This window comes from Glossina fuscipes, unplaced genomic scaffold (genome assembly GCF_014805625.2).
Source record: "Glossina fuscipes isolate IAEA_lab_2018 unplaced genomic scaffold, Yale_Gfus_2 1, whole genome shotgun sequence".
In the NCBI taxonomy this organism is placed as follows: Eukaryota; Metazoa; Arthropoda; class Insecta; order Diptera; family Glossinidae; genus Glossina; species Glossina fuscipes.
In genome coordinates, this window is record NW_023998415.1 from 35,718,138 (window position 1) to 35,739,486 (window position 21,349).

The 21,349-nt window shown below is 32.0% G+C and overlaps 1 protein-coding gene across 1 annotated transcript in view; it reads right to left on the reverse strand.

Moving 5' to 3' along the window:
• Positions 1-4,631: 4,631 nt before the first annotated feature.
• Positions 4,632-21,349, reverse strand: part of LOC119644927 (protein embryonic gonad) — a 55,049-nt gene continuing 38,331 nt past the window's right edge. Inside the window, exons 2-3 of the mRNA XM_038044671.1 lie at positions 15,065-15,142; positions 4,632-5,696 (exon numbers count right to left, since the gene is read on the reverse strand). Coding sequence (XP_037900599.1) covers positions 4,632-5,696; positions 15,065-15,142 — 1,143 coding nt within the window. The remainder of the gene's footprint in view (positions 5,697-15,064; positions 15,143-21,349) is intronic.

Sequence of the window (21,349 nt, forward strand, 5' to 3'; positions counted from 1 at the left end):
ACGAATGATTTTGATCAGAATTGATTTTAGTTCTTTATGAGGCAGATTTTGTCTGCTTGGTTTTTCAAAATTTTTTATTTATAAATGTTGAAAATTTCTTTTCTGTCTCCGGTGCTATCCTAAATAAATGGTTCATAAACTTTAATTCGTTACCATTTATACAAAATCTTATTGTTTTGCTAGACAAATGAATGCGTCTATGTAGGTTTTTTAATCTTATGTGTGTGCACGGATGGTGGGATTTTGTGTGCTATAGATCACTGTGTACTTAAAATTCAATTGAATTCTAAACGATTGCATTGAATTTCATTGTTTATCAATTGTGTACAAAAGGAAAAAAAGATTCGCCACATACTAGTTTTGGTCTATATATAAATACAAATATATATATATATATACATATACACGCAGCCATGGACATCTAAATAGCATGCACTTCCGTATAAGTATAAACATAAAGATTTGGTAAGAGATTTATATAATATAAAAAAGAAAAGAAAGAATTAGAGGTAAAAGTATATGAAAATGTTCGCAAATGTAAAAAAAAAATTCCAAAGGTATGAAAATTCTTTGGACACAGAAATAGCTCAAAAATCGTTAACTGGAAAAGAGGTGTGTCCCCCATTACAAATCACAGGCCGAAGGAGACCATACGTAGAGGGGACCACAGGATGGCCAAGGACTTATGATCCGCCCGTTCGGTAAGTAGGTTTCGTCCGTCCGTTTACTCCTGTCGTGTCCGTGGGACAAAAATTAAGCTCTAAACCGTATTATTCGAAGCTTCCCTATTCATTTATTTATTAAATACAAGATACAATATAGAATAATACGATCTAACCTCGTCTATAATATATATGAAGGTGTCAAGTGTACGATGTTGTATTGAAACCATGCCTTAAAATGTAAAATTTTATGATAGAAAAAAAAAAAAACAAGTGAACACGGTATGGTTGGACATCATACCACACTACATTCCGCATATAACGACTTTTTAAAATTAGATGTTATACGGGAAGCGGTCGAACAAGTGGTCTGATCTGAGCCATTTTCAACTGCGCTCGTGCTTGAGCCAAAACATGCCGGTATACCAAATTTCATTAAAAATGTTGCAAAATAAGACCCGCAAGCTTAGAATTAATCATAAAATGATTCAAAGGCGTTGCAACACATCTGCACACAAACACATAAGGTATAGAAAACTTGAAATTTAACATTATGACGAAAGAACAATAAATAATTAATAATGCATTCAAAAGGTAGCAGTTACGATCACGAAATTAATTTTCTTCATAAATTACAACTAAACTATTTTTCTATCCTACACCGCTTGTGCAAGGTACATGGGTATGTTAAGTGTGTGCGGATTTAAGGTAGACCCACGGTATATTATGTTAATGGATTCAGGCTCACATTTTGAATCAATCAAACTTGTCTGTCCATCTGTCTGTGTGATGCCTAACCATACAAACTTATGTTCAAACTAATTCGTCATAGTATAAATGGCGTTAATTTTGATGCTACGGTTGTGGCCAGATTCATAATACATTTAGGATTCAAAGATTGACTAACCGAGAAAAACAAAGAATGAAAAAAAAAAAAAAAAAAATGATAAATAATTCCGCTTAACAATGTTGTCAACTAATAATAAAATCTTTTATTTATTAATTTGTTTAAAAATGTTTATTAACAATGTATTGCAAGTTTGTGCTATTCATGTGCTCATGGCTGCGTATATAAAGAAATAAATAAATAAATAAATAGATAAATAAATGAATAAATATATATATATATATATATATATATATATATATGTCTTCTCTGTCTTTTTCCTTTTATCTCTATTCCTTCTTTGTCTCTAGATAGTTGCAACAAGTGTAAGCTTACTTACTATGCATGTGTCTTCATATACCTTATGCCGCACACAATATTTGAATTGTAAAGTTTTTTGCAATATCACTACTCCTCGGTGCGCTTGCTGACAACTGAATTGAACAGTAGAGCAATAGTAAACAGTACCATCGGTGAAACAAATAATATATAAACTAGTAATATATATATAAATATATATATATATATATATATATACATATATATATATATATGTACATATTATAACATGTGTGTACACTTTTATTTTATTTAATTTGTTTTTTTTTTTTTAGCAAGTCTAATGCTTATATGTGACATAAATTTATTTCTTTGCGAGAAGAAGAGCTGCTCAGTAGGTGGTCTTATTTCATAGCTGGACAAAAAAAAAAAAAAAAAAAAAAAAAACAAACTAAAAAACCAAAAGTTATTTTTTCGAATAAAAAACTATTTCGATTAAACAATTGTCAATGGTATTTGTTACATGATGTATCAATTGTTCTTGCGACTAATTACAGACTGTTTGCCAGTGATATAAAGACGAGTTTTCACGTAAAATGTGTAGCAAATTTATTCATATTCAACGTTCAAATCAAAACACTAAAAATATCCACTGCAGGATTAAGATTAGACTCTCTTCATAGAGCAAATATGTCATTGATTAGTTTAAGAATTTGACGAACGTAAACGTGCCCATCCGTCCGTCTATCGTTCGAATGTTAACAGTTTCGATTTAAGGCGAGTATTAGTTTACATTTACCGAAAAGAAAATAAATTAAAAAAATTTTAAACAACATCGTAAGAACTTCGACTGAGTTGGCGAAAAATCGCAGAGAGCGAGAGAGAGAGAGAGAGAGAGAGAGAAAGAAAGAAAGAGAGAGAAGAGAAGACGGAAAGATAGCGATAAAGTCAATACTAAAGTTTCAAATTCGTTTTCATAGATTAAGTCAAAGGCAAATAATCATTTCGCCGGTTAAAGCCGAACATTTCTTGCGCAAATAATCCATAAGTTATATTAACTGGGATCTATAGAATTCGGAGTTGAGTTAGTGTGGCCCTCTTTTGAATTCTTTCATTCAAGGTAAGTTCATATTCGTTTTTTTTTTTTTTTTTTTTGGAAATGCGATAAGAATTTGAAGTAGTTTTAGGAAAAACCGTTATCTGATAGCTGTTCATATTTGAATCGATATGTGTACGAAAGTTTTGTGAATTTATCATCTCACCTAAATTTTGGATAAAGTGAAAGTTATGTTGTGTTCATGTGTTCAAGCTACTCTTTCGGTTTCTACTAAGACATGTTCTGATCAGGTGGTTTAATTGATTTTTTATACCGCGCCGCTTTCTTAGTGGTAAAAGGAAAATGAAGGAAAAGTTAAGAGACGGCATCACGTTGACTTGCAATCAAAAATGCGTTACTTAATCATGAATGTAACTTTCGTAGTGAACGACTGTAGCATTCTCTCTATTACTTCTTTTTTAATTTTAGTTTTTTTTTTTTCTTTTTTTTGTTTAGCTTTTGTCTTTTCTCCATTTCCTTTCCTAAAGTTGTTATATACTATAAGCATTTTGACAACTTTACATCAAGACAGTTATAGCAACTGCCAATGTAGTATTGATGGCTAAATAAAGTTCAGTCAGTTCAAGTATAACTTGTGTACAACTTAAAAGATGATTTAATGTCAACTAGCAGACGGCCGATCAAGTCAGCGGGATCTAAACCGATAGAACGAAGAGAATACAGACAACGTACAATCACAAAACAATAACGAAAAGATGACTTATAGACAGTAAAATGAAATATGTCTACGTTACAATAGCAACAAAACATTGACAACAAAGTTAACATTAAAAATTCTTATACAACAAGGGAAAAAGAAAATTTTTAAATAATAAAAAGAAATTTTTTTTTTTTTTTTTTTTTTAAGTTTGAAATCTGTTGTGTTTGAATGATGGCAAGAATAGTTGCAACTGACTAAATAGTGAAAGGAATTGCGGTGGAATTATTGTTTCTATTGCAAAAAACGGAAAACAAACATACACACACACACACACACGCACTCGTATACGCATACGTATACGGGCGTAATCAGAAATTTCATAAATTTATTCAATTTACTAAAGTTTTTATTTAAATTATATTGAATATAAAAAGTTCCTCTTATAGCGAAGCAATGAAATAATAATAATAATAAATAGGATAATTTAAGATTTGTGTAAAAAAAAAAAAAAAAGTGTGTACATAAGTAAAAAACAAAAATTGATTTCTTTTAAAAATAAACAACAATTTTTAAAACTAATTATATAAATATAAAAATAATAATAATAATAATAATAATAATATTAATAATAAAAAAGCGATTAAGCTAAGGGAGAAAACATTTTTTCTATTTAGAAAATTTCTATATTTTACTAAAAGTATGCTAAGCTTTTGCTAATTAAACTGATACCTAAAAATATACGTTGTATAACAAAACGGAAACAATTTTACCGTCACTTAGAAGAAATTTTGCCCTTTGTACATAGTTTATAATTCGTTTTGTTTATTTATTTCCTCTTTTCTTTTCTTTTTTACTATTTCTTTTGCTTTTTAATTTCTTGTCCAATTAGTCAAAGTATCGTCCTATTTTTGTTTCTTATTTGATAATTTCTTATGGCCTAGTTTTAGGCAATTTTTTAAATTCTCAAATAAATTTTTATAATTTTCTTCTTTTAACTTTTCATTTTTAATTTTTAATTTTTAATTTTTTTTTTTTTTTGTTAGTTTTTCATCCGGTCAATGTGGGAGTGGTTCGTACCAATGTCAAGTCCAAAGGTGTTGTTGCCTTACTTATGACTCCTTCGGCTTTAATAACCGTTTCAGAAGTCTTCAAAGACGATATCTGATCTTCATTCAGTTTCGATTTTATTGATAAATCTATGGGCTCATCTTGAATACCTTCTGGTTTTGTTGAATTCTTTTCAATTTTATAGGCGGGTTGTAAATAAGTGGGTGGAGTACCTGCTAATAACGGAGGCGGTAGACTTAAGGCAAATGATACAAAAGGACTTCTTAACGGTTCGGAATGACTACGAAATATTTGTAGAAATTGTTGTCGCTTGCGTTCACGTTCATCGCCATCGCATGCCTCATCACCGTTGGTACTTAATTCCAATGCTTGATGGGCCGAGTTGCAATTACGTTCTGAATGCAGTAATAACGGTGGCCTTGTGCTAGTATTGCTAGTGCACTCATCTGTAGGATCGCCGGCTGAGGATGCGCCCGAATCACTGGGCGTATCACTAAGGCGGGATTTTGGCATTTCACTGGCATTGACAGGATTATCGGCATTGCCATTTACAAATTTGGCAGAAGCGTTCAGAAAATTCGTTAAATCCGTTGCTGTTGTAGACGTTGCACAAGAATTTCCTGGTATATTTAAAGCAGCTGCGGCCGCTGCTGCTGCTATATTGGATACATTGACTGCTGACTTTATGCATGGATTCGTTTTGTCTTGATATGTTTGGCGGGCATGTATTTGATGTAATCGGGCCAATTGTTCTAAGCTATTCGCATTTGTTGGATTTGTACTACCACCACCACCACCACCGCTGCTAGCCCCACTGCTGGCTGAACTTCCACTGGTGTGTTGTTCTTGCAGCAAACAATGAATTTTAAACCAATTCGATCTGCGGCCATACCGTGAACCACTTTTCGACATTCCCACCAGCAGACATTTACGTAAACGGCATGCCTTACAAGCAGTACGATTCTTTTTATTAATCACGCAGTCTCCGTTATTCTTACAACCGGCAATCGCTGCAATATTATTATAAGTGCGGCCAAAAAACGACTGAAATGAAATTGATTTAGAAATTTTCATTAACAATATCATTTCGATATATGTATTTTTTTAATATGTATTTTTTAATATTTTTTTAGATATAGATACAAAAAAGAAAAATATATTTAATCAAATTTTTTAAATTAGTTTCCAAAAGCACTTGTCTTTTGTTAGCCTTGTGTTATCCAAATGAGTTCGGTCTTTATGAAAATTTTACATTTCCCATGACTTGCAAAATATTACGTTTAATTTTTCCCATTTTCAAAATGATAGAGAAGATAAGGCATGAAAATGTAAAGAAAAATAAAACAGACGAGTTAAAGTAAATAGCAATATATAGAGCTATTAAATGTAGCTTAACTGGATCACGTGTATAATTGCAATTTAATTATAAGTCTGTAGTAGCGATTAGAAGAGATGGCTTATCGTAAAGCCTATTGTAAGCTTGCCGCTAAATACTTGAGCGGTTTACGAAGCTCAGTGAATAAAAGAGGTCACTAGCGCTTCTTTTTTATTTTTTATTTTTATTTTTTTTCTTTTTGATTTTCTTTTCGTTCTTTTCGCTTTTGTATGAGCATTTTTGCTTCAAATTACTTTTTAAAAGCCTTTAGTGTTTCTTTGCTTTCCCAGAAAGGATTACATTCACATGTAATTAGTGAATAGTTTGGCCAATAGAATGCCACACCCATCAACAAGTTTATAATAAATACATACACATTCTTGTAATATATGCCATACACATGTAAGGGATATATATATGCATATATATTGTTTCCTCTTCATTATAGGCCGTTAACTTTTTAATGGGAGAACTCTTCACCTCCATCTGGATTACTTACATAAGCCACTTTAATCGTCTTGAGTTTTGTATACTTACTAAGATTTACATGTGTTTGCGTTTTGTAAGCATTTTACATAAATTTATATTAACTGTTTTAAGTTTAATTTAATTTAATTAATTTTAATTAGATTTCTAACATACAGTACGATATATCATATATACAACTAGATATGTATAGTTATATATCTGTATGTGTGTGTGTGCTTTTTTTTATACTTCTTTAAGCCTGTATATGTATATATATATGTATATATTTAACTGATATACGAGTTTGCCACTTGTCTTCAAGCCTCGTCTACGTGTACCATATATTTAACTCTTTGCTTAACTAAATGACTGACTGAATGACTAAGTGACTCTGTGCATATATTTGCTTAGCAATTACAACAATAATTTAAATGCTATATATATATATATATATCTATACGTTTCGAGAGATGTAAAAGAGAAAGAGATAGATAGATAGACAGACAGAAAGAAAAAAAAAGGAAAGAGATAGATTAAAAGAGAGAAGGAAGAAAGAGAGACGTGAAGACGCAACAAATTATCTGTTCAAAGCATTTACTATAAAGCTTGCGACCTTGACTTTTTCTGCATTAGCGGATTTTATTCTTCTTCTGTTTTTCTTCTTCATATTCTTTTTTTTTTATCTCTTTTTTTTTTTTAAATATGTTCTCTTTTTTATTTGCTAATATGAATTTTATTCTATCACTTAAGGTTAGTTAGTAAACAGCAGAAGAACGCTTACATTTCATAATAATGTGCTATATATGGTGTGTCGTCGTTGCATATCTGTATTGCAATAAATGTGGCTTTAATTTTGTTACAGTAGTCGTGCCGAGTTAATTTAATATGTCATTTAATTTTATTACATTTAGTTATAAATGAAAACAAGAAGATAAAAAAAAAAAAAAAAAAAAAAAAAAAAAACTTGGAAAAAAAAAAATATAAAAATAAAAAACGAAATAACACGGATATCAAATAAAATTACCAGCATTGTTATGAATATCAGTTTGTATCAGTTACTTATATAAAAAGTATTTTGAAAGGCGATGTGAACAATCAGAAAAGACTCTTAATCGAATCTTGTTCATATATTTTCATTGGGAAGTTTCTAAAATTTAATTTTATTATATATATTAAGATTTTTTTTTTTTTGTTTTTTAATTATAAAAGAATTTTTTTATTTATTTTTATTTATTTATTTATTTTTTTTTTTATAAAGTTCAAGGCTTCTTTATACCCTACCAAGTTAGAATACATACTTACACCGTCTGTATGCCTCTACAAATTAGTAAAAATGACTTAGACAAGTCTAACTAAAATACCAAACGATTCGGCGATGTTGTTTAAGTTTATGTTAGTGAGGTCGAGTGAAAAGGTCATTGCTTGTTCGAAACATTTCTTTAGGACAATTTCTGCGAATGTAATGCTTTCAAAACCAACAACTGACATAGAAATGTTCTTAGACTGAGAGAATTTATTAACGCAGATGTGACTGTGTGTTTGCTATATGCATGCAACTACATACAATTACATTTTACTCAACAAAAAAAAAAAAAAAAAAAAAAATCCAACATTTTGACAATTTCAATAGAAGGCGTAGCATATGGCAGTGATTTATTTATGGATTATGAAATTCATGCGCGTCAATTTTACGATGCAACAATTATTTGATTGTCATTTTAAATAAGCAATTCGATTTTGATTTGATATGGGCTTAGAAAACAATTGCAAGTTGACGGCACTTTTGGCCTGTGCCCTACTTTACTATATACAAAAAAGAAAAAACAAATAAATAAATAGAAGAAAAGAAAAGCATTTCAAAGTTTTACAAATATACATAATTTAAATGGAAGGACAGGACGGTTTGGCAACAATCATCGTTCACTTCAGAGTTTCAGAGTGCACTTCATTGGGATGATCGTAATTGATTGATGGTTTGATTTTTAATTCTCAATAAGTTTTTCTGACGTATCCGAGCGTAAGAATGCTTTATCTGAACAGTCTTGTATTTGATGCGGACGCAACGCTTGCTTCTACTTTTCCTGCGGGATCTTACGGCGTCGCAGGCAGAAAAAACTGAACTAAATTGTATTCACATCACTTGTATTTTCAGTTCGCCTGACGCCCGAGCAGAAGGAAGAGAGTCGATGTCGATCGAATGATTTTGGACGAGCATCGCAGTAAGCGGACCAGCAGCTAACTTTATACGAAATTTGATTTTACTACGAACTACTACAAGATCGAATAGCAGCATCATGGTCAGTTGCAATTGTATGCCGAGCGTACTCGAATGCATTGTGAAGAGATTGTGTTTATTGGATTCGAGCATAAACTTAAGATCGCCTACAATTACATGTTAAAGGCATCAATGTCATTTTAATGTGATTGGGAATCTACTACTAAGTTTTGTCTCAAAACTTTTGATGAAACAAAATATGACCTGAATTGACCGGAACTTTTGAATTCATTGAGTGTATGGATAGCTAAATGCAAATATTTGCTGTATCCAACCTAAGCAATTCAAGCAGGTTGATGCAGGCAATTTCGGTACTAGAACGAGAAAATTGAACAAAAAAAAAAAAAAAAAAAAAAACTAAACGGTTTAGAAGAAATCTATGAAAATTACTGAAATTATGCAAAATGCAAGATTAGAAGGATTAAGAAATGCATCCGAAGAGAGGAGGGCCAAAAATACCAAATTGACTTGAAAATTATACGCACATATACATATATGTTTTCTGTTTTGATTGCTCTCTGAAGAAGTTATAAAAGATCAGTCAACGTAAATTTATAATCTAATTTGATAATAAGAGTAACAATAATAATAATAATAATAATAATAATAATAATAATAATAATAATAATAATAATAATAATAACAATAATAATAATAATAATAATAATAATAATAACAATAATAATAATAATAATAATAATAATAATAATAATAATAGTTTATTATTAAATCCAATCAAATCGAAATCAGATCACAATTTCGAAAAATTGCACGATAATAGAAAATGTTTTAGGTTTTTCGTATCTCTCGCCCATCTTTCTTTTTGTTTCTTTCTTCTTTTGCAAATAAAAGATTTCATAAGATCATGACTGTGCAAAAAAAATGGTGCAGTAAAACTTTTACTTTTTCTTCGGTTTGATTTTTTTTCTTTCTTTTTTTTTTTTCTCAGCAAACAGAAGACCTTACTTTGATCAACGGCTTGAATAACAGCTGCCTTACGTGTATTGTGTTCTCTCTTTATGTGAAGCTTGAGTGCAACTGAAAATTAAACGTAATTAAATAAAAATCAAAGCAATCGTGTAAATCGATTTTTAATTAAGCTACTGAGAGACACAGAAAATTATATATGCTTTAATCTATGAAAAATTATTTCCATAGAGATATGCACGTATAATAATAATAATGCTAAGAAGAAGAAAACAAAAAAAAAAAAAACCCAACAAAGAAGCGTATGAGTGAATCGATGAATTGTGCAGTCGATCAAATAAAAATCACATGCATATTAGATGAGTCTACAGAAATGCGATTTTCGTTGTTATCAGCGTTACTGGTGATTGTGATTGTTATTGCAAAAATCCTTATATCTACTTGATATAATAGCAATTAAGGCGCGAAGGGGGCGAGGTATCAACACTGTACGGAGAAATTTATTATTGTAAATTATAATGGATAACAAATGCTGTATGATATATGCCTATGGGAAATATTTTAGATGACTTAGATGTTAAAATTTTTTATAGGTCAAGCGTTTGAGTTTGAATTTCTTTTTAGCCAATCAGTTATTAACAAATGAATCAATGCTGACTAATAACATAAAACGACGCTCACGATACGGCTTCGGCTTGAGTGTAATGCGTTGGGACCATTCAATCAATCACTTTAATCATCGTAGAATATACATATATATATATATATATATATATATATTTATATATATAATTAATTTGCATTGTTTGTATTATTTGGGTAAACTTTGTGTGCTATCATCACTAATAGAACCCGAAATATTTAAGTAAAATTAAATAACATGTAAAATAATTATATTTGGGTCACAGCCGAATCTTTTACACTCATTATCGTTATCCTGTCTATGTCTATTCTCGCAGTCCATTTGTTTAATGCCCATAACGACGGGATCGTAAAGAAAAATTAATCCGCCACGTTGTAACGTCTACCCAAGTCTCTTTGTTTGATACCCAGGTGATTATAATGCTAAGAGGAAATGAACCTAACGTCTTATGGGATCCGCCATATTTATTACGCCAATTAATACAGTTGGCGAGAGTTGGTACACGTAACTGTCAGAAATGTAAAGAATAGCTTTCAATATTCTGTCTTGTTCACGTTATGGGCAATAAGCGGAACACGTAAAAAGAGTGAAAGAATAAAAATTTGATCACTTATAACCTTGTGTGGGTGTGGTCGCTTTTCCCAATTTTTTTACAAAGTAATTATAAAAACTTTCAGCAAAGAAATCTAAAATTTTTCTTTAGAGAAACAGATATATGTCTAGTTTCCGCTTTACTATGCACATGTGTTTTGAGCATGTGTTTGTCCCATTTTCAATACCAACCAGCGTGTAAGAGCTTTTCAGATTTTTGCCAAATTTGGAATCAATAACTTCATCACACAACAGACAGATGGGCAAGTTTAATTGGTTTTAGAATTTGATGGTTATTCAGAGTGTATATATACATACATATATCTCGTCGTTCTTCTATGATAAGTGCAAAAATTATATGTATACGTAGTGGAGAACCAGTTTTCACAAGAAATTTTTGGAATTGTATTTAGCTGTTTTCGTTAACGAGGGCTTTTCGAATCCGAGCCAGGACTCTTCATATAAATTTCGAGTAAATAAGTTCGTAGTTCGATGCGAACATACAAAAACATAAAAAATTTAATTACCCCGCATGTAAACTATTCTGTCTATCAATAAAATCATTAATCTAAGCTACGTATAGGACGATTTCGTGTAGAGTGTAAAGTCTTATCAGTTAATTGCGGTCTCACTTGATGGGAAGCGGGGGACACGGAAAGATTTAGATGTGTGCGAAAAATCCTGTGGACTGCAGGTATGGATTAATCATTTGCTCTTCTCTCAAGCAGATATTCCGAATGGTAATCAAATGTTAAAATGTTATCTTGTTTCAGATTCATTTGTCTCTCTATTACTGTATTACTGATGTTAAGCCATTAGACAAAATAATATAATATTTCTTGTTGAATTTTTCAATCTGTACGGTCCGATTATTTGTATAAAGAAAGGTTTGAAAAGTCGTTTGCGGTTCTGCATGCACGTAGACTCTACATTAAAAATAATGCCAGTTTTGCGTCTTGGCGTCTTGCGGTGAAATCTGTGCTGAGCTTCCAGGAAAAAGTTTTAAACTAAAGCAAGGGCGCTTTAATTGCGATGAAAGAAAGTGCTGCTAGTACGGTCCTTGTCAAGGTCAACTGTGTACCAAAAGTTTTACGGAACTTGTCACATCTAACATATGATTTATTATAAATTACTAGAAAACATCCATAGGAAATGAAGAGCACTGACTGCTAAAGCGATCAGCTCGTGGAGCGGAATTATAAAAATTGAAATAGATTTGATTTGAAGATTCAATATAGTCGAGGACTTTGATTTCATTATCCAGTCTGAACGATTTTAAAGCAGCCAGAGTTTGAGAAGGACCAAAGATGCTAAAGTAGGTGGGGCAAGCTAATAATATATACCATCTCTTGTAATAACTATTTTGTGTTTTAAACAAATTGATTGACGGGAAGTGCTTGCGGGTTGTAACGATATGTTTTATATGAAGTTTCAAAAAAAACTTCAACTTTCCTCTTTTCTACATTACTTGGAGAGAAGGTGTTGCGATTTAGGAATCGTACGGATTAAGGTGAGTCGAATTTAAATTAAATGAAATCTGATATATTTTTGGTTTAGTTTAGCGAATCTTTCACATCTGATTTTATTTCTATCTGACAATATCATCACATATAGTTGAAGCTGTATGCATGCATTGCAAATTCAATTTTTTCATACTGTAATATTTTATTATATAATATAAAATAGTCAGCATAAATAATTCAAATTGAAATTGCATATCACAAGATGGCAAAAAATTCATATTACTGAGTAAATGAAAACAAATAAAACAACTTTAGTCATTACGTACTTTACGCCACTTCCCCTAATACTGTCACTTATGCCATGGCTTTTCAAAATAAGTCGTTCGTCTTTTTGGGCAAAAAACGTGTCGTTACACCAAAGTTCATTAATAAAATATATTTCAAAAATGATGGCCTTTAGGTTGAACACAAGTATACAGATATTAGATGGACAAATGGACAGACAAACAAATATACAATTAAACTGATTCTGAATCAATCGATTGGTATACAAAGAGTCGGTCTATCCCAAGTCCTTTTGGCTGTTGTATGCATCCGCACAAACCCAAATGGTGTGGCATGTAATAAAATTTACAAATTTTTGTAATTATTTTCTAAGCGAAATCGTCCTCAATAAAAAAAGTGATTTAAGCAAAACTTGAAAAAAATTATTATAATCAATCGAATCCTTTACATGAAGTAAATATTGAACATAATATATAATAAATCATTGAAAAATTTTAAATTTTTTTAAATTCGTTTCTCATTTAAATGGATTAGAAGGTGCAAAATAAATCTTATCCCAGTCACTTTTATGTGACGCTATAAGTATAAGAGCTTGGAACGTTTACGAGAAACCGGCACAAATTTAGCCAAGCGTCTAGGACTTGCTTTATTGACGTAGATGCCTCCTCACTTGACTGTATCAGGTCTCCTCACTATTGTCTTTATACACTTTATTAAGATTAACTTATGTTCACTTCTTTGACAGTGATTAAGCGACTACTTGTGTTTCTAACACACCCGGGATAGCCAACACTTTGTTCATTGTGGATGCAATTGCCAGATGTAATAGCAATATTTTTCAAATTAGGTTTAAGCTACTAAATGGCGAATTCACAAGAGCTTAGATTCTACTATTTTAGAAGAACTATTTATTTATAGGAATTTATATATTGACTTTACTCTCTTCAAATGTCACGATCCAAATCCATCTACCTTAAGAAACTTCTTGTTTATAAAGTTCCTGAATGTCACATATATCTATTCATTCATTCATTCATTAATTCATTCTGTTCTCACTGTTACACCTCTAATGCGCTCGATTTCCCGGCTTATATTCCTCTTACTTTTTTATCGATTCGATTTTCCAAAAATTGTTCATAATATTTTTAGATTAATAATCGCCAGCTAAATAGGATGCATTTAGTTTGTGTCCATATCCCACCTGGATGTGTGAGAAAAATTCCATCAACATCATCATCAAAAGCAAAAGCTTATAAGAAATAAACGCGTATCCTGGCTTCTAGCAGCAAGTTTGAAACTTTATCTAAATAGTTGAAAACATTTAGTTTTTATAGTTAACCCAGGAGGAAGCCGCAGAGACGCCACAAAACATATTTATTCTTCATCAGCAGCAAATTTGGAATCGATATAAACACGTCCATCTATCAGTCTGGAGCCTCTTGCAAGCAGGTTGTTATTGAAAGTTGGTCAAATCGATCTAAACATACGCCCACATAACCACGTAAACTGAGAACACCTCTGTTGCTCACTACCCATACACTACACCAACTAAATGCACGCAAGCGTATGAGCGTACGTTCTACGCGCGATGCTGCACTATATTCACAAAATTGAGAGAAAGTGATCACGCCCATTTAATATAATAATGAATATAATTTCATTTCAATTTAATTCTTTTCCATTTTCTTAGTCAATGATGGGTATATAAGATTCGATCATCATCAACTGTAATTTTCCTATGTTTTTCTTTCTCTTAGAGTCTGCATTTGAATTCGTTACTTGTGATTTGATCGATTTTTGAAGAGTTCTTTCAACATATATACATACAAAGTATTCTTAACTTGAATTAGGTTAGTTAGGTTAGGTAATGCTAATAAGATTAAACAATGTTAAGTCCCCCCCACACACGCACATATATGATAATTCACATACTTGTATATAATCGCAGTTGTATTCTAATATCTAGTATTCAAGATATCAGTTCACTAGCATACCTACAATTAAGAGAACATATAATCTTGTGAGTTAAAAATTATCTTTCCATGTTGTCGCTTTAACTGGAAAGCTGTAAAGCTGTAAAGCTATAAAGCTCTGAAATATACAAATTTTCACATTTTTCGGGCAAATTTTACTCATTGTACTGCATAGGACTTATGTCTTTAAATCGTTTCGGTTACTTTTTACGCGAAACACTGGTAGTTCGCGTTAAACTTAAACATTTCGCCATGATTTTTGATAAATCGTCTTTCGCATCGTTTCCATGTGAGGATGCGAAAAAGATTATTCTGCTTATAATTACTTGATCATTATATAATAATCATACTTTCGACTTGTGTCGAAGCTTCAAGGCATGTACTTTTATAATTTCGAGAGCTTTCAACCTACCTTGCAGCCTTCACATGTAAAAGCACCAAAATGAAAGCCAGCCGCTGGTTCGCCGCATACTTTGCACAGCTGGTTCATCTGCGAAAGGAAAAAATAATTAAGTAAATAAATCGAGAGAATAAAACCAAAATAAACGAGAAATTTCATAGGTTTTTTTTTCTTTTTTTTTTGTTTAATTGGGATGCAGTATATTAAGGCGTTCACGCTGATCGCAATTTCGGACTTTCGGGGGCAAACAAATAAAAAGTTTGTCAACACAAAAAAAAAAAAAAAAAAAAATACGAAACAGAATTAAGAAAAAATATGTTACAATTATTGAAATTGTGTTGAAATCCACCCAAATACTCCTCGGAATAGAAAAGCAAAGCTGGCGCGTTTGGTTTTGCGATCAAGCAAAAACGGGCAAAACGTCGGTTCACTTCGTTGTTGAAATCACTTTCGGTGTTAAACGCACTCTAAGAATTGTTAACTCGCGGCACATAAGTGTAATCTTAATTAGCAACTTGGAGCTTATCCAATAGGCATAGCTTTTACAAAATTCCCAAAAGTTATTTTCTTCCTTTGCATCGAAAGAAAAGGAAACGGTCGACAATCGTGAGCTTTATTATGCCAAATTATGCCAAAGTCGATGCAATCTGTAGAGAATAAAGCCATTTGAAAGTACACTGAAAGCTGAATGGAAAGGGAGAAGCAACCTCCTGTGTATCAAACTTTAATGGAATTCTCGTCGAATTTCGAGTTATATTTAGAAGGTGTTGCGTGTGCCGTGCAGGCAAAGGATCACGAGTACTAACTTAATGGTCGCGGATTGAGATGTCAAGTGCGATAGCGTTTTCAATATATTTAGGCGGACATATGAGCCGATCGATCAAGTTATCTGGCACCCGTTAAATATCCACCCTTTGTAAATTTATTTGCAAAATGCATTAGAAAATAAATGAATAAAAAATAATAAATTTTTCAATTTGATCTGATCTATACTAAGGTTATGCTCTTCTTCTTCTTCGTCTTCTTCTGTTTTTCTTCTTCTTCTTCTTCTTCTTCTATATGGTTGCGATGAAAACACGAACGCAGATTTTCAGAAATGGTCTAAAACGCATGCACTCAACTATTCACGAATGGCACGATAAACTTAATTTGCATACATTCGTATGCAGATGTTAACTACAAAAGTACTTAAGATTTTTCATAAATTTATGTACATAAAGTTTATAGTTTGTTTATGGGTCTGCATAATTTGCGGTTGAGGTCATACTACGCAATAATGGCACGACATAGTTGTTCTTAGTAAATCAACAACAATTTTATGTAGAAATACTTTTGAAAGATGTTTCTTCTTCTTTTTTAAACGGGCAATAAAAGTAACGAAATCTTCCATTGAGAAGTAAACTAAAGCTTAATATTTACAAAAACCAATAGAAAATTTATGTTCGCCAGAGTGTTGGAGACTTAGAGCATATTAAAAAAATTCGCTTAGTTTGTGAAAATTGTTTTTAGCATAGTGGGCATCATATTGAGACGTTTAACATATCCGGCCTTCGCCGGGCTACGTTAAAAAAGTTTGTAGCAATTTTCAAAATGAGATCATTAAGTAGACCGCAATTTTCTGTTAATTATTTGCAAAATTATTTGAAAAAATGATTTCCCTGCTTCGACTACACGCCGCAACTTCATTCATGTTCTACACAATTAAATTTACATATGTAAATTTAATATCTTGAAAAGGATGAAAATATTTCCTGCAGCATAGCAGCATGTATTCAGCTTTCGCTTAATCGAGTCGATAATGATGCATATGATAAATAGACAGAAATTAGAAAAGATATTAAGATCAACTAATAATATATTTCGTATATTGAGTATAAATTAAATTAAAAGAAAGTAAACACACATCCACAAATAAATAAGAAAATCATATTCACCTGAAGCAGCAGCAGCAGCAGCAGCAGCAGCAGCTTTTACTCTCACTAAATTGTGAATCAAAAGTAATTTAAAAAAAAAAAAAAAAACTAGATATTCTATTATCTTGGCGGTGGCGAGGGGAAGGGGAGGCGGATGGGGCGATGCTTTACACTCGCTTACTAATAGAATGTACGGGTAAATTTCGATTACTACAGTTAATGAATAATAAATAAATATTTCGACAAAATGGACATGTTCCCATCCTTATCATTTAGTTATAAAGACACGAAAAAATGATAATAATGTAATATTTTATCATCTGTCAAATGCAATTATGCAACGCTTTACATTCATCGTAATGCGAAAATCCTATCTATTCTTTTCCATTGTATATGCGACTTATGCGATTATTATTCATAGAAGAAATACTGATCGCTAAGCTTTAATAGGTTAGACCTCAATTTGCAACAATTGGTTTATCTTTTTAGATGATTTAATGTTAGATGTGTAACGTAGGAAATTTTCGATTCGATTCGATTCGATGAAAAGCCAGCGAGGAGATGTGCAAACAAGTGAGCAAACGCTAATGATATCAAAGATAATCCTGTTAAAAATTAAATAAATTTCTTTAATGATGAGTCAATCTATGTAATATATATATATATATGCGACCGATGTGATAAAAATGTGGTCAGTTGTGACTAGCCATCGATTCTATCGTTGTGTTTGGTGTGTAATAAAGTTGATGAAGAAAATTATAACTTGACATCGTGTAGGGTATAAGTATGTGAGAAATATCAAAAGTCTCTGTTCTCGGATTCGCATAAATTTTTTAATTTATCAACTAGACTTTAAATTAATGTAATTTTGTTTTTTTTTTTTTTTTTTTTTTTTTCAATTTTCTTCATTGTTGTTTTTGTAATTGTAGTCAGTTTCAATGATTGTGTATTGAGCAACTAACTCACACATAACAAGTGTTTAATGCTTTAACGCCTTTCAAACTGAACTGAACTGAACGATTTTATTGCCAGTAATTTCTTTTCTTGTAGTTGTAAATAGCAGCAACAGCAACAGAAACAGCAACAGCAACAGCAACAATAATAACAACAATAACAACAATAACAACAATAATAATAATAGTAATAATAATAATAATAATAATAATAACAGCAGCAGCAATAGCAACAACAGTAAGAATATGTGTATTTGCTAAATGGCTACATTTTTCAAAGCAGTCAGTAGGTCAAAACGAATGTCAAGCAGAAGAAGAAGACGACAACGCCAAACTATGGCACTTGGAGTAAATTTCATTTCAATTGAATGACTTTTTTCTCCTTGAATGTGGTTTAAAGACAAACACAATTGTTAGCTAAGCCAGCGTTTTTGTTCTATGCAGCCGTATGTCTTTCAATATTTGTTTGTTAAATTGCGATGAAATACTACCAAACCAATGGAACTGTGTGAATTTCTAAAGTCAATATATATATATTTCTTTTTTTTTCTTTTTTTTGGTGCTTACAAGTTATAGCAAACAATAACTGAAATATTAAACGAGAATCCTTAAGAATTAAGATGACAACGGGGAGTGAGTAGGAGAGAAAAAGAATAAATAAAAACGAGAAAAAAATGCTGATGATGAAGAACAAGAAAAAGAAGAAGAAGAAGGAAAAGCGGGAGAACCCAAAAAAAAAAAAAAAAAAAACCAAAAATACAAACAGTTATAACTCTGAAGAAGATGCGCAGTCAACTTTATGCCACCAACAATCGAGCACAAACAATTGGTGTAATGACCCGCTGTTTATGCTGCCGTTGCCAGGTTCGACATAAACGAAATCTTTGCCATTTGCAACCGGTTTTATTCAATACAAGCATCATCTATGTACCTATGTGCCTATGTATATCCATGCAATTTGACTATAACATACATATGTATACGTAGTGTATGCCGGCAATAATAATACCAACGCCTGCTTAAACTGCCCGATTGCCAGGCAGGCAGTCAGCCAGCCAGCCAGCAAGTCAGCAACCGGCCAACCAGCCAACCAGCCTATGCCTATACATTTTCTATATGATTGTTTGTCAGTTTGCTTCTTTGCGACCCATATGACCGCGCTTCAAATATGCATTTGCTATTTTGGTATGACCAGCTATTTGACTGGCTGAGTGCTTGACTGGCTTGCTGGCTTGCTGGCTGGCTGGCTGGCTGGTTGGTTGGCTGGCTGGTTGACTGTTTGCCTCATAAAGTTTGGGTCAACATAATAATAAGTTTATCTTGTGAAAATTTTCACAAACCGCAAAGAATTTTACCTCATTTGCACAAAGTATTACAGAAAAAATGTTTCTTGTTCTTCTTCGTTTTCCTTTTGAATTTTCGACTCGAGCAAACGTCTCCTACAGTCAGTTTTAATTTGGAGTCATTGCAAATGCTTGGCAGATAGTTTTCATAAATTTCAAGTGTATACCAGGAACATAAAAGAAGAAGAATAATTTACAATGACACCTGATGTGCATGTATGCGTGAATATTTGGAATACATGAACAGAGTTCCTGTTTAGCGTAAACTATGCCCAGTAAAATATGTAATTTTTCTACCCTCCCCGTCCCGTCCAAACAAAGGAATTATGCTACTTCTGCTGCTATTTCACTAGCAATATCTAGACACATCCAGATTCGTAGATTTTGCAAACTATATTTACACTTGATGTCAGTCTGCCTTTCCGATATCTCTAAAGTTCACAGCAAAATGAACAAACTGTCATCACTTGCTACACCTTACTACATTTAGTTTTGCTTTTGAAGAAAGTGTTGCAATCGTTTGGGAAGAAAAAGTCCTGCATCAGGTCTTGAGTTATTCGATATTCGAGTTTTTAAAGATTTTCATAAAACTGTTGAGATATTACGCAATGACGCTGCGTAAGATGAGAACAACTTTTACTATCGATGCGTTTTAAAAATGCTTTGCATTAAATTTGCATTGAGTTAACAGAAATCGTTAAAAGCGTTTGTCTTCTTGTCACTTAGAAGAACTTGTGCACACTAATCACTTTTCTATTTTCTTTTTGCTTGTTGTTACTGTGACCTATCACTCCGGGTATGATTGTACGATATCTGTACGACACGATGTGATCGTCCGTGGAAATTGAAGGAAGACAAAGAGACAGGGAAATGGTTGCAGAATAGCGGATATGTGCTCCATTGATAAATGTTATGTCCTTACCGACTAAGCATCCATTATAGCTACAACCAAAGCAATCGCTATCATCAGCTTGGCGGTGGCTACTTAAAGTAAAGATATGAAAAGTGCTTTGTTTGCGCCATCACTCCTAACGAAATGATCGTCGTTACGTCGGTACTGTCGTGTACAATACATTTTCTGCCCAATAAATTGCAAATTTCAACACATTCCTTTTTATAGAAAGCTGTTCGAGTTGTGAGTTCCGAAGAGAGTACACATTTAAATTTCATAACAATAAGATGAAAATGAATATTCCTAAGATTGCATAAATTGGCAGACTTCTCATTGAATTGTCTTGACGGAGTATTTTAATCAAATCTATTCCTCATTTCTTATGTCGTGTGCACTGCTTCAATCTGCAAGCAGATTCTTACAACTTATGTATGCATTTCAATTAAATCAAATCTTTTAAAATATTTCATTACTCCATAGTCACTGACATGATTATGTTTTTTGAGCTCATTAAGAACATAATAAGAAAATTTTCCATAAAAGTAGCCAAACTTTTGTTTGCTATTAGCATAATCCTTCCAGCTGCTGCTACCTATTTGTGTCATTTATACGATTAGTTTATATGTGTGTAAATCGTTAAGCTATAAAAAATGAAAATAAATAAATAAATAGGAAAAAAGGCAACTTTTTAGCCAGAAGAAATTGAAGCTGAATCACTCATGTATATTATAGGTTGCTTTACAATTCTTATCTATCCACCTCCCACAAATTCATTCAATTAATAGTCAAATAGGGTGACATTAATGGTTTATTTATCCTTTTTTTGTTCGTACATTCTTTATAGCAAATAATCGGTGAGTCTAAAAAGTATGCAGCTTTCCGGGCATGAGTCTTTCAAATGTATGGATCAAGGAAACTCAGGTCGAATGTTATTCCATTGCTAGCTTTTGATATCTTTCGATATCTTGCGATTGGCATTGAATTGTTCTGGACAAGTGTGATTTATTGTTCGTAAATATGAGCAATGTTATCGTAAAATTACTATGCGTCTCATATTTTGCAATGCAAATGTTGCCGGATAACTTGCATTCAGGCTGCAACTGTGCCCTAATGATATCTCAGTAGAAATTGGAAGAGTTAAATTCTTCTTTTCACCTGCCTCTGTTCCCGGTCTTCAGACTTCTTGTCAATAAGGT